The 14,698-nt window shown below is 39.1% G+C and overlaps 1 protein-coding gene across 10 annotated transcripts in view; it reads right to left on the bottom strand.

Annotated features, from left to right (window-relative positions):
- The window catches only part of TBX5 (T-box transcription factor 5), a 102,364-nt gene that overhangs the window by 56,244 nt on the left and 31,422 nt on the right, over positions 1-14,698 (bottom strand). The window contains exons 1-5 of one of the 10 annotated variants that reach the window (XM_044275310.1): positions 13,270-13,389; positions 13,025-13,158; positions 8,557-8,722; positions 8,111-8,205; positions 4,554-4,673 (exon numbers count right to left, since the gene is read on the bottom strand). In XM_044275310.1, the coding sequence (XP_044131245.1) occupies positions 4,554-4,673; positions 8,111-8,205; positions 8,557-8,703 (362 nt within the window). In that variant the 5' untranslated portion in view covers positions 8,704-8,722; positions 13,025-13,158; positions 13,270-13,389. The other 9 variants (XM_044275314.1, XM_044275311.1, XM_044275313.1 and 6 more) reach the window with 9 other exon arrangements.

Raw genomic sequence — 14,698 nt, 5'->3', positions numbered from 1 at the left:
TAGCACAAAGTATCACAGTCCCTTAAGACCTAAAGCAGATAAGGACCACTGATAAATGAGTGGAAGGGCAGCCTGACAGCCCAGCAAGAATGTGGAAGTGAGAGAGAAAACTTTCCAGAGCAGAAGCGAGGATCTTCTGCTCAGCAAGCGGTGGGTTATGTGGAGACTAATAGAATACTCCATTTTTCTTTGATCCTTGAGAGATACTTGTGATGGACTCCTCAACTGCTTTCATAGAAATGATATTCTAGCATCAGACCAGGACGAGTTCTATGTATGGAGCAGGAAAAGACTGATTTTAAATGTCAGTTTAGAAATGCTAATTAAAATTCCCAATTACAAAAGTTAGAAGGAAGGAAATTATGGAAATCGTGACTTTATTGTCACAATGTGGTGTGGAAAGGATAGTGGAATCGTGATGTAATAATCTGAAAAAAGTGGGCCAGTGAGAAAGTATTCTGATGTAGCAACCTGAGCATGGTGGCTCAGTGATCAGCACTGTGGCCTGGCAGCGCTGGGGTCCTAGTTTTGAATCCAGCCAAGGACAACATTTGAAAGTACTTTGTACCTTCTCCCCTGTGAGTGCAAGGCCACTAAGGTTTCTCCCCCCACAATCTAAAAAATAGGCGATAGGTGAGTGTGTATGTCTATGCCTAAGATAGAAACATTTGATTGTAAGCCCTATTAGGTTCCAGGGCTGATGTAAATGGCAACAATATGTAAAGTGTTGTGGAAAATGTTGGTTCTATATAAGAAACATCACGAAACTACATAATCAGTGTTTTCATGTAGAGTTAGGATAAAAATTATGTTGATCAAGAAAAAAAAGAATTGCCCAATGGAAGTCTTTCAGACTTCATGACTGGCAATAACATTAAATTTATGGATCACTAAGGCTATGTTCACAAGGCAGACTTTGACAATCCACGTCTCCCGCATGAATGGCGGCACAGACTGCCATTAAAACAATCGGAGTTGCCTTCAGCACAGATGTCACATGGTTTTGAACGTGGAATCCGCAAGCTAAAATCTGCCATGTGAACATAGCCTTCAAAAGAAGCTCTGTCCAAGGACAGTGGGCAAAATGGCTAACAATCATAACATGAGAGTAGCAGTAACATCTCCGAGTGTCAAAATTATCTTCAGATTGAAATGTTTACACAGCGTAACAGCAGAATTTTATTCAAGCAACTGATATCTGCTAAGGTCTCTGTCTAGTTTCATGTTGTGTAGATGTCAAATTTACATTTCTGTTATCTTCTAAGTTGTATATTTGAAGAAACACGACTACTCATAACATGACACCACATATAGTACATGTAACATATGTCGCACGGGGAACAGTTTTTCTAGTAGAAAACACTGAGCATATTATGACACGTTTGGGAATGGAGAAAGCCTTGTAACTAGTAGTGGCAGCCATTCATGGCATAGGTAGGTCTTAGGGGTGTCATAGGGCATCACCATATTCAGGTCTCACTTACAGAGTACAGTCATTGACAATCTTGTACATAACAATTAGAGCATCTGCCTATCACGGTCAGCTGAATTGGTCACCTTCAGTTCAGAAGGTGACACCTAGCCAGAGCAACTCTCATTAACTTGATAAACTCCATCAGGTCATGTTTTCCCCCATGTTTATTACTCTGGTAAAGACCCTTTCATACTACAACCAGCTCCTTTTAGAGTAGGAGTAACACCAATCCAATCTGGAACATTAATTCAAATGGTTCATTAGATCCCAGAATTCTCTGTGCTCTATTAAGATTGCACAATAAATTATCCATACACTTCCATACTTTTGTGTAAACCACAGGATCCCAGGGAATGGTCCAGTTATCATACTTGGACACATTTCTGAAGCAGTTAGAAACCTAAGAATAGTGTTAATAGAAGTGTAATCATTGCAGTAACATTGCAGCATACAACATGGGAGGAATTTATCATACCCAGAATTCTGGCTTTGAAAAGTGCTATTTTTTTGGCTTATTTGTACAAATAAAATATGAGGATTTCTGAATGTTTACGCCACTCACTCCACTTTAGAAAAGTGGGCATGGTTAGCTATGTTAATGAGTTTCACTCCAGATTTATCACTGAGACTTATTTAAAAAGTCGCAAAAACATCAAGATCTCACTCCAGTAAGAGGCTGGCATAAAAACCTGGAGTCGCATTTCTAGACAGAAGTGTTAGATTTAAAGATCCAGCAAATTGGACAAACTTGAATTTGGAGCAAAGTACTCCAACTCTGACTCAAGAAAAATTGCCATGGTAAATCCTTCAAAATGTATTAAAGCCTTAGCTATTTTTTCACCAGATTTTAGCACACCTTATGTATGTCTTGATGTATTTTACTACTACGAGTTCTGCTTCCCTGGAACATGTTATTATTGCTTTCAATACATTATATTAGTGTATATTAGTTGTGGGCTGACATAATTAGAAGTATTGGTCCTCAAATAAAGTGGACAGTGTCTTCTATTGTGTTGCAGCCGTAAGAGTTACACATTTCTGGGTAAGGGCTTGTTCACACGAATGTATTTTGCATTACGTATATGGGCCGTTTTCTGCATTCCGCATACGGTCCATATATGGAACCATTCATTTCAATGGGTCCGCAAAAGACAGCACTCTGCATGCTACGTTGCTCTGTTCCATGGCCCTGCACAAATTATGAGTCCTGTCCTATTCTTGTCCGTTTTTTGCAGATCCGCAATTTGCGTACAGCAAAAAAAGTCACGTTCAGGTGAACAAGCCCTAAAACTGTTCAAAACACTAAGGCCTCATGCATATGACCTTTTTTTTCTGTTTACGGGCCGTTTTTTGCGTTCCGTATACGGAACCATTCATTTCAATGGGTCCGCCAAAAAAAATTAACACATACAGAAATGCACCCGTATGTCTTCCGTATCCGTTCCGTTTTTGCGGAACCATCTATTGAATATGTTATGCCCAGCACAATTTTTTCTATGTAATTACTGTATACTGTATATGCCATACGGAAAAACGGAACACAAACTGAAACACAATGGAAACAAAAAATGAAACAACGAATCCGTGAAAAACGGAGCGCAAAACACTGAAAAAGCCATACGGTCGTGTGCAATAGGCCTAAGGGTGCGGCAACGTGGTCAGGTTTCTGCATGCAGTTTTGGAAAAAAATCCGAAGTGGCTCATAATAGGACAGAAAGTATAAAGAATAGATATGACTGCTCCTGTTTGTTGAATTCACTCCTGGTTTTGGCTTCCAAAACTGCACGAGGAAACCTGAACGTGAAGCTGGGTTCACACGTGACTGATTAGCTGCGGATTTTCTGCAGCAGAGAATCTGCAGCATTTCTGCTTCTATTCTGCAGCAGAAACAGGGCACCAAATGGTGTGTGCACATGCTGCGGATTTTGTTGCAGAAAAGCTGCAGGCTATATGCAGTGTCATTTTTTTGCATTCAAAAGGGTGAAATCTTCAATGAAATCGGCAGTATAAATTGACATGCTGCAGATTTTAAATCCGCAATATGCTTTTTTTTTATGCAGCAAGTGGATGAGAATTCTGAAATTCTCATTCACTTTTCTACTACTGTACAACATTGCGGATTTGCCGCAAGCCAATCCGCAGCTAATCCGTCACGTTTGAACCCAACCGAAGGCTAGGGCTACACAACAACATTGATTGTAATTATAGTCTATGGTGTCTTACTGCGACATGCTGGATGGATTTTTTGTGACTGTCGTGTCGCAGTCGCAGCATGTCATATGTCGCAGTGCAACACCATAGACTATCATTAACATAAATGTACCGCGACACTGGTCCGACATGAATGGCACGCGGCACATGTCACCGTGTAGCCCTAGCCTAAAGGATACATGAAATTTCCAATACAATACAATCTAGTTTAACTGCAATTTAATTATGGTCCACCACCACATGAATAGGTATAGTAGCATTGGGATGTTCACAACCGAACATATAAGAGGCTTTTCGAAAGTTAGACGTAATGGAAAATATGTTACAGCTGTGATGTAGAAGTAGACCATTGCCCAGGACATACAGGTAATTTAGCTAATACAATTTTTTTATCTGGTGTCTGTAGCAAGACACATTTCCTCAATGGTAACAGGTAAACAACATTCTGCTAATAATTGGATAAGTTGCTAATTCAAATAAAAACCAAAACAGACTACAAAATGGCAGAATATGCATTCCAAACGTACCCCATTTCCCAACATTCTTGCAAATTCTGATAACCAGCTATGTGCAGGGGAGGACAGCACTCATGTATGACAGGCTAGCCCTTCAGTTCCATGTACAAGCAACTCCAAATACCTCTACTGGTGCACAAATCCTAGTATCTACAAATCCTAGTATCTACAAATCCTAGTATCTACAAATCCTAGTATCTTTTAGACCATATCAAAAAGTCCCTGTGTGTAGTCACTGACCATTTATTTTGCAACTGATGATTATAACAAAATAGGCCAAAAAGAAACATCAGCATCAATCCTCTGACTAGATGAGCACGCTTCGCTTAAATAGACAAAGATAAGCAACTTACCATTTATTATCAGCAAACTTGTATCTGTGGTCATCCGCTGGCACAATATCCATGAGAAGGATATATTTGGTTTTCGGATTGAGGCCAGTAACTTTTACCTTGTAACTTGGAAACATACGCCTGGAACAGGATAATGGAGCATGAATATATGAGGAAAGACTTTAGTACAATCTCTTAACTTTAGTGGAAAAGTAAAACTGGAACATAGTTATAATTTTACACATTCTTTCCACTTGATCCCTGCAGGCAATATTAGTTTTATTATTTAGGGTGTGCCTTCTGTCCATAAGCACAGATTAATTGGTGACTCTGTCCTCCCTGTTTAATAATTATTGCCCACATTTATCTGGACATACCATTCTCTATTACACAGCAAAGAAACAGTTTTTCTGATGATGCAAAGGTCCAGTAATATGTGATTGCCTTCCTGTGCTGCTATATCAATGGAATAGAAAGTATCTCCATTTCTCATGTGTCCTACCTAGTATTGGATTTGGGGCAGGCACACTACTGTTAGAGGTTTAATAATTCCAGAGGTTCACTCCAGTTTCTACATCATATACTCCCCCATATCTTCCCATAACCACTCTTTGTGGCAGACTTCCTTCAGTGATTACATAGGGTTGATTATAACTTCTAACATAAAGATCCTGTTATATCATCAGGTAGTTTTGTCCTCCAGTTCAACAACCTCTATTCACACCTAACAAACAGAACTAGAAATACAATAAAAACCTCTAATTTAAGAAAATCATTACTATTTGTAAAGTTGTTAGATAATTAGAATAATGCAATGTTTGTAATGAATTTTCACCATCCTGCTTTGAAAAATCACAAGATGTAAATGGCCTCTGCAGCTATTCCCTTAATACACTCTGCTGCATTCATTCATGTATCTAGTTATCTACAGCCAAACAGAATTGCAATATATAATTAATAATTGACTCATTTTATGGCTGTTTTGGTCCACTCCTCATTGATCTAACAGCATTGGCTAAAGTATACCAGCCAGAAGTATGTCTGGAAATACAGCCCATCCATTGTGATAAATGATACATTTTTCATTATAAAATAATTAAATAGAGTCACAGTCAGAGAACAATTTCTCTTCCTCAATAAATCATTTGGTCTCAATAGAATTCCCTTTTCTGTGATAAAACCGGTGCTGAAGCTATTGCTGGAGTTCTTCCATCGATGCAGTCATGAGAGCTTAGTAAATACTAATTATAGGAGGATATAAGGTACCTAGACACAGGATTGATGATAGCTGCAGAAAACTATTCTTAAGTGGCATGGCCATACAGGAGATTAAACTTCCTGGTGCAGTAATTATTTTAAAATCATCTCAAATATTTGTGTAATTTCATAATAATTGTGGAATTTAAAGGCAGTGTTTGTGGGAATGATTTTCCATGTTCCAATTCTTTTTATTAAAGTTTTATAGTATTTCATAAAAAGCTGGCATAAATTCTAACACACCTAGACCCAGTAGAGACTTTCATACTAAGGCTGCTGGACTTTTCTAACTGGAATCTAGGGGTGGCATTAATGTAGAAATCCATGATATTTTACTGGAGCAATTAGTAGGGAACATCAAGTCAACTGTACAACTGTGAGAAACAAATGGCTACAGTGATTTTAAATGTATATACAGAAGATGTGTAAATTTAGATAGATATTAGATAGCTAACTAGATAGAGAAATAGATATTAGATAGATAGATAGATAGATAGATAGATAGATAGATAGATGATAGATATTAGATATATAGATAGATGATAGATATTAGATATATAGATAGAAGATATATATTAGATATAGATAGATGGATAGATAGACAGACAGATAGATAGATAGATAGATAGATAGATAGATAGATAGATAGATAGATGATAGATAGAAGATAGATAGCTTAGATAGATTGATGTATATTTTATTTATTTTTTACACTGAATACAACCTTTCTTCCCTACTCAGCAGTCTATATATTCAGCACTGAGCACTTTAGTGGAAGGTTTGGGATTATTTCTAGCTGTGATTACTGACCCTTTTTCCTTATGTTCTCCATATTTACACCTGACAACTAAATTCCACTGCAGCACAGCCTGTGATATTGCTAGAATACCCGGGGCTACACTGAAGTTACATTTCACTTTGGGAATCACTTGCATCACATAAGTAGAACTGTCTGGGAAGCTTCTGCAGTAATGTATATTCTCCTATGTGATGCCGCAGCCAGGACCCCGCTCTTTGAATATTAATATTAGTGTTTGTCCTGTACATGAACATTGCTTCCTGATAGCTGCACATTGTATAACTACAGGTTATTTTCCATCATACAAGCTCCCGATCCACCATCTTTCGGGGTTCATTTTACTATTAAAACAAAAAAACTAAACAAAAAAAAAAGCCACAAAGTAATAAAGCTGTAATACAGTAATATTTTTCAAAACGTAAATAATTATATTATTTTTATTATTACTACTACTGTTACTACTACTATTATTATACTGTTGTTGTTGTTATTATTATTACTGTTATTATTACTACTATTATTATTACTAGGTTGTTTATGATGTGTCTGGTGTTTAATATTTGAAAATTATTATAATCTGACCATATTCAAAACCATAACAAAGATGCAGATGATTATTCCCTGCCCCTGTTATAAGACACTAGAAATCATTGTATTATAGCAATGGTCGTACTGTAAGTACAGGAGCATATAATATTGCTGGTAGATAAGTTCACCCTCCCTGGCGCCCGGGGCTGTGTGCCCATGAGTCTTACTTATTCCTGGCACCGATTTTAATGCTATTTTCTCTTTTTTAAACAATAGTGCAGTAAAGGCCATTTATTTCCCTGCTCGGAGGAAACTGGATCGTCCTGACTATTCATCTACATTTTAGCAGTGTGCACAGGGACTTGCATTAACCACTTGTCGCACACACATACACGATGTATACAGGGGGTCCAGGACTGCACAGTGGTCTCCATAATACATGCAGAATGAGATGTCTCCAGATTAGATCCCACTAGAAACTCCTGTGGATCTGCCAGGCCGCTGCCCGATATCCTGGACTGCTTCCAGCGACTCCATAATGGCTGTGTCCTCCACCTCCTCTGCTCCTGGACCTTTTATTATTTTTATCCCCAGCTTGTCACTTTCTTACATTGGTCCCAATTAGCACATTTTGTAGACCCATTTATCATACATGGTTTTGTTTTGTTTGTTTGTTATTTTGTTTTGTTTTTCAGCTTTCCATTGTATTTTTATGGTCAGTGCATTCTCCGGTATTAAGTTCTTCACTAATTTGCACCCACAGACACCCCAGTTCCTATGTCTTTATTTTGTGTGTGTGTATATATATATATATATATATATATATATATATTTAGTGTAGTGAGACACTTAATGTTTAGTTTTATCTGACCACCAGTGTAATAGTGTTTAGGTCTTGGCTCTTAATATATTAATAAAGGATAAATGCATGCACTTATCATAGGAAAGTAAAACTTACCCACTCTTCCTAAAACCCATCAGTCTGTGCACTTACCTGCCGGCCTTGGTGATTATCATCTCGGTGCCTACTTCATGAAACTTCATCCATAGCTCCCGCTCGTGCAGGAACACCTTGATGCCTTCCATGCCCTGGGCACAGACCACTACATGTTAATCACGACATACTCCTGTGGGCTCCTGTGCCTACAACTGAATCCTGGGGATTTCTACATGTAGAGTGTAAATGGTGACTAAATGTTGCAAATATTACAAAAAACTATAGTGCAAAAATACATTTCAAAATATTTCAAGAAACTAAAGTTATATATAGATATAGCTATGCTATCCTCTTAGACTGCAGACTGTGAGTAGATAGATGGAGCTCTCACCCCCCTCTCTGAACATGGCTGCTGTCTCCCACATACAGTGTGCCCTGGCTGTGTGGGACAGTACGGGTTGCATTTTATCTTCAGGACTTGTAGAAGTCTCCGGGCTGCTTACCTGCTGGGTAAAGGCGGCTGGGGGGGAGGTGGGGGTCTTGCTGCTGGCCCCCAGCTGGCTGTCCTGCTTAGGATCACACTGGAGCTCCTTGGGGTCTGCTTCCACCGGAGTATCAGGCATCTCATATCCCTCATCAGTGTCCGCCATATTACACTGGGACCCTGCGCTTTAAGCAAATGCAGGTCGTATTATGTCTCTGGATAGCAGTGCCTGTGGCTGCACCAAAGCTGGCTTCTAAAGGGAGGAGGAGGAGGCCCTGCCTGGGCTACTACCCATCCCATTACTGCTTGTATTACTTAACACATTGCTAAGAGGTTCTCTCTTCACATACACCACTGCCCTGTCTGTCTGTCTGTCTGTCTATTCTATCTATCTATCTATCTATCTATCTATCTATCTGTTATGTGGCTATCCATCTGTCTATCTATCCCATATCTATCTCCAGAAAAGTAACAGAGATAGCACTCCAAATAAAGTGAAAAGTAATGGACTGCCTTTATTCAGGTACCCTGGGTCGGTGGTCTTTGGAGGATTCTTTGCACCCTTATCTTACTTTATTCAGTGCTTACTTTTTTTTTTTTTTTGTATTCTCATATCTATCTATCTCATATCTATTTATCTTATATCTAGCTATCTCATATCTATCTATCTATCTATCTCATATCTATATGTCTATCTATCTGTCTCATATCTATATGTCTATCTATCTATCTCTATCTATCTATATGTCTATCTATCTGTCTATCTATTTTTCTCATATCTACCTGTCTGTCTATCTATCCATCTATCTATCTTATATCTATCTATTTCATATGTATATATGTATATAAAACAAAAGTAGAGAAATAGCAGTACCAAAGCAAACAAAAGAGAAAAATTGAGGTGCAAGCCCAGGGGGACTACACTATTGCCCAAAATGTAAAAACATTCTCCAATAATGAAAAAAGAAACAGAAGTTTATGCGCTCATGTGTCAACATGGGTGAATAAACTTCTGTTTCTTTTTTCATTATTGGAGAGTACTGCCTCTTTGCATGTTTTTATCTATCTAGCTATCATCTATCTTTCATCTTTCTATCATCTATCTGTCTATTTATCTATCTCTCTACTCTATATTTACAGTGAAGTTAGGTTTTGCAAAATAGTTTTAAAGGACGAAGGGAGACAATATTCTGTCAATTCAATCAGTCCTTGCCCTGGTGTGTTTGTGTGTGTATATATATATATATATATATATATATATATATGTGTGTGTGTGTGTAATAACTTGCTCTATATATTACCCGCTTAAGGTAAATGTTTCTTTTATATTGTGCACCTTCAATAATGATTTTACTGCAAGTAGAAAGCAGAGGTAGCCACACATACATACACTCCTCCTCCTCCTACTACTACTTCTCTAAAATATTAAACCACATATTTATATACAGCAAATACATTCAATACATGCAGAAATGTAATATACAGCTATAGTATAGATGTATACATATATACAATACATAATGTAAGTTATAATGCCATCCTACTGCAACTGATCTCACCATCTCTTTAGCCGCCTGCAGTTGCTATGGGTAGTAATGTTCTGTATATACATTTATCCTGACTTCACTTTATCTAATTAACCCCCAAACTATATCCATCTGACATTACTAGCAAGGAGCCAGGGACCAGATAACTGACATTCCTTAAGTAGGCTCCAGAAGACAGGCTTTACTGTCTGCAGATAGGAATACTCCGAAAAACAAACCTATTTTAATTTTTAACATTATATTTTTTTACAGATATATAGATAGATGATTACATTATATATATATATATATATATATATATATATATATATATACACACACACACACACAAATATATATTATAAAGATGAATAGATAGATTGTATATATAGATATATATTAATATACAAGGTACAAACCTTAGTTTCTGTTTAGTGTTATTAGGACTATGACATTATTTCAAGTCCCTCGACCTAGAAGTGCTGGGATGTGCATTGTCAGTCACATTAGTAATAGTTAATGATTTTTACAGCTAATTAGTGTTAACCCTTTGGAGGAAAGCACCTGTATGCTGGGGATAGGCCCGTGCATATGAAGTAAATGAAATAGGATTTCCTATTATATCATGTATGGGACAGTGTGGCTTATATGTGAGCAGTGTAGTCGGGCCTGTAACCCCTCGTCTCCCGTCTAGTAATAATAATCTAGTCCCTAGTAGTTCTAATGATACTACAAGTCAGAAGCATTGTAATATCACATTGCAATGGTGATCCAGAGCCTTGTGGACTGAGCCTGGCACAGGGGGGCGGATTTGGGGCAGCACGGTACCTGGGAGTCCTTTGTCGGCTGGAAGGCCCTTGTCGGCTCCTGCAGACCGTAATGTGCTGGTCTCTGGCAGTAAAGATGGTGCAGCCTGGCTTCTCGCACCGGAATGCATGCACAGTGAGGACCGCGAGGGGTTAATGGTGGTCAGAGGGGCAGCAGCGACCGCCTCATCTCACCCCGTGCTGGATTTGCTGTGTGGCCGGGATCTCATCCCCAGACCCCGGCGATCCTTCCCGGGGAGACAGATCCTGGAGCGCGTCCTCTCGCCAGCATGGAGGCGGCAGCGGCTCTTCTTCCAGCCAGTGACGAGAGGGTTACAGGAAGGGCAGCCGTGTGTCGGTGTGACTGTCAGTGTCTCTCCGGTGTGTCTGTGGGTCCCTCTCTGGAGGGCAGTGTGCGCTGGATACACAGAGAAATACAAGCCCTGCTGCTGCACACAGCCTAGTGTATGGATGGGGAGGAGGGGAGAGAGACACTGCCCAACCACACGCTCCCACACTCACACTCACTGCAGCCCTCACTCATACTCACCTCCTGTCTCTCTTACTTCCCTGCCTGTGGTTACTCTCCTCTGAGCAGCTAGTCCTCCCTAACCCCTGCCCGATTAACCCCTCCGCTGCCGCCTCTCCTCAGTACAGGCACATGGGCTGGATGAAGTGCGCCATGTCTTGACTGGAACTCTAGGAAGTATCTCTGGCTCCTCACCACCACTGGAGACATCAAAAGATGTAAAAATAGAGTCCTCGGTCCTGGAATGCTCTAAGTATTTAACTTGATGGTACAATGTATACAAAGCAGCAGGTCCGGCTATAATAAAATAATCAAACCGTCATACTGCAAAGGAGATTGGTTTTATCTGGATATGTCTCCCTGCTCCTTCCCCCTCTCCTTCCTGCTCTTCTCTTCTCAGCATGGATCACCCCTTCTCCTTCTTCAGGGGTTTCTTTCTTTTTCTTTCTTTCTTTCTCTCTCCCTTTTTCTTTCTTTCTCTTTCTCTTTTTCTTTCTCCCTCTCTTTTTCTTTCTTTCTCTTTCTTTCTTCCACTCTTTCTTTCTTTCTTTCTTTATCCCTCCTTTTCTTTCTTTCTTTCTTTCTTTCTTTCTTTCTTTCTCTCTCTCTCTCTCTCTCTCTCTCTTTCTTTCTTTCTCCCTCTCTTTTTCTGTCTCCCTCTCTTTTGCTTTCTTTCTCCCTCTCTTTTTTTCTTTCTTTCTTTCTTTCTTTCTTTCTTTCTTTCTCCCTCTCTTTATCTTTCTTTCTTTCTTTCTTTCTTTCTTTCTTTCTTTCTTTCTTTCTTTCTTTCTTTCTTTCTTTCTTTCTTTCTTTCTCCCTCCCTCTCTTTCCTTCTTTTTCTTTTCCACTCTACCACTCTATATATATACTCTATAAGCACTCTATAGTTTGAATTCATAATCCCAAGCCGCTTTCCATGTACGCCAGTAAACCCAGTAGTCCATCCCAATATCACCGCCATTCTAACATACTGTGTCAAGACTATAATTGTGCAAATACATTTATTAGGTTTTTCTCCCACTACTGCCCATATATTACCATCTGACATTTTTATTTATTAGATGGCCATCGACGATCATAAGAAGATAGGATAGCCTTGCTGGTGTGCAGCACTGGACATGATGGATTGACATGGCGGGTGCGCTATTTACTTATTGTGGGGGTTTCAGGTGAACACTTCCCCCCCCCCATCCCTCACCCTGACAGCAGTGGAGTACAGCTCACCCCAGTAATAAGCCCCACAGGCCTCTCTGCTGTGACTGGCACAGATGGCATCTCCCCAACCAGTATGCGGGCTGCTGACAGTGCTAGATGTACCATTCTCTGTACTGCAGTAATGTACATTCTATGATCACCCACATATAGACAAATCTCACAAGTGTATGTATATTATATACACATATACATGCACACAATACACTACACTATGTGTATAATACATATCTGTTGTGTGTGTGTGTATATATATATATATATATATATATATATATATATATATATTACAAGTTGCAAGATAGATAAGATAGATAGATAGATAGTAACGTCTCAAGACTTAGGTGACATTCAGGCCAGTACACACAATACTCAAACTCTAACAGCAGTTTTTTGCGACTTCTTGGCTCTTACCGTTGATAAAGTGGCGCAAATTATCCAGATGAGTGGCACGGTAGTGGCAGTACTAATACCCTGGGGGTCCTGGCTTCTGGATAGAGCTAGTAGCTATGAAATCCTGAGGAAAAGTTAGGACGACTTTCAGATGCCTGTAGAAAAAAAAAAGAAATCTTGTAGCTTATGGTTGGTGAAAGCAGAGCATACAGAAGGTCTGTGTGAGGGGCAGACAGTGCAGCTCCAGGGCTCGGTGACGTCATCACCTGCAGAGATGTGCAGTGGTCTGCCAGCCTGCACCCTATGCCAGCTAGCTTTTTCTCGGTGACAATGAAGAGGGGTTTTCATACGTTAGATTATATCAGGATGCTTTAATATAGAAGAGGGAGAAGGCGGAAAGACAGCCTGATGGGTACTTATGCTTGTTTATTTATTTTATTTTATATATTTATTTATTTATTTTCATTTTCACTCCTTGCATATAATAGGACGTCACATGAACAGACTGACACCTACCATGCCACTGCTATATATAGCCAGTGATAACCTGCCTGAACCTTTTCTCTTCCACTGACTAATTATTTTCTATGATAAAGATTCGTCCTTTGCTTCTGCCTAGATAAACTCTGCATTAACCCCTGGTGAGCCACAGCGCATCCCTAGCCCACAACAGTCAAGCACATTTAGCCTTTAGCTCTTATCTCTGTTTTCTCTAGTGTGACTGATGTGTTATCCGATGCATGCTGTTTTTGGTATGGACAGAAAAGGGAATAGATAGAAAAATCCATGTACGTGTTTATATATATATATATATATATATATATGATTTCATCTTGCATTGCTGTCATGAGTGGCAGCAGTCATGCATAGCAGTTTTTATGTAACAAAAACACATGTTGTTATTATTATTATCGTTATTATTATAAAAATTTGGCTGCGACCATTAATACAATTCAGTCCAAACTCCATTATCCACCTCCTAAAAAAAGCACAATAGCCTGACTGTTGCTGGCTTGTATGTCATTTCGAGTCCTTCCGCAGAGTAGCGTTCATATAAACGGGATCCTCATGGAATTGGGTATGAATCAGCTCTCCAATTTTCTGTCTTTCCCTCCATCACCTATCTCTGGTCAGACACCCTATCTTAATATCCAGCTATTCTTGTCCCTATTTGTTTGCCCCCTAACCCCTACGCTCTCCATTCTGCTTTGATATTCCAGTTGGCAACATTGGGAATGTCAAGACATTAGTTGTTGTAATTCTGACATTAACTTGACTTGGGCTGCCAGATTGTCTGCAGTATGAGAGAGGAGTCACCAGGCTTAAGATTTACTGATTGGTCTTTACACAGAAATGATGGAGCACATGTAGCCATGAAATCATGTGAGGGGAGAATGGGAAGGCATTTCCTTCATTTACTGCACTATATCCATTACTGGCATCTCGAATGCTTCTCTGTTCACAGCTACTATTTATCATATGTATACATATATATATATATATATATATATATATATACCATATTCTTTATGACACGATAGTTCTATGGTATGGATTGATATTACTTGACTTTTGACAAAAGGTATGAATGCAGAAATCGTTATATTACCATATACAGTAGTGGGTGGGTGTGGGTGTGTTTATTTATTTATTTTCATTTTTGTTTTTCTCTGGAATATATATTATTCATTCAGG

This window comes from Bufo gargarizans, chromosome 1 (genome assembly GCF_014858855.1).
Source record: "Bufo gargarizans isolate SCDJY-AF-19 chromosome 1, ASM1485885v1, whole genome shotgun sequence".
In the NCBI taxonomy this organism is placed as follows: Eukaryota; Metazoa; Chordata; class Amphibia; order Anura; family Bufonidae; genus Bufo; species Bufo gargarizans.
The sequence above is the reverse complement of the archived record's forward strand: the minus strand, read 5'-3'. Positions and strand labels throughout refer to the sequence as shown.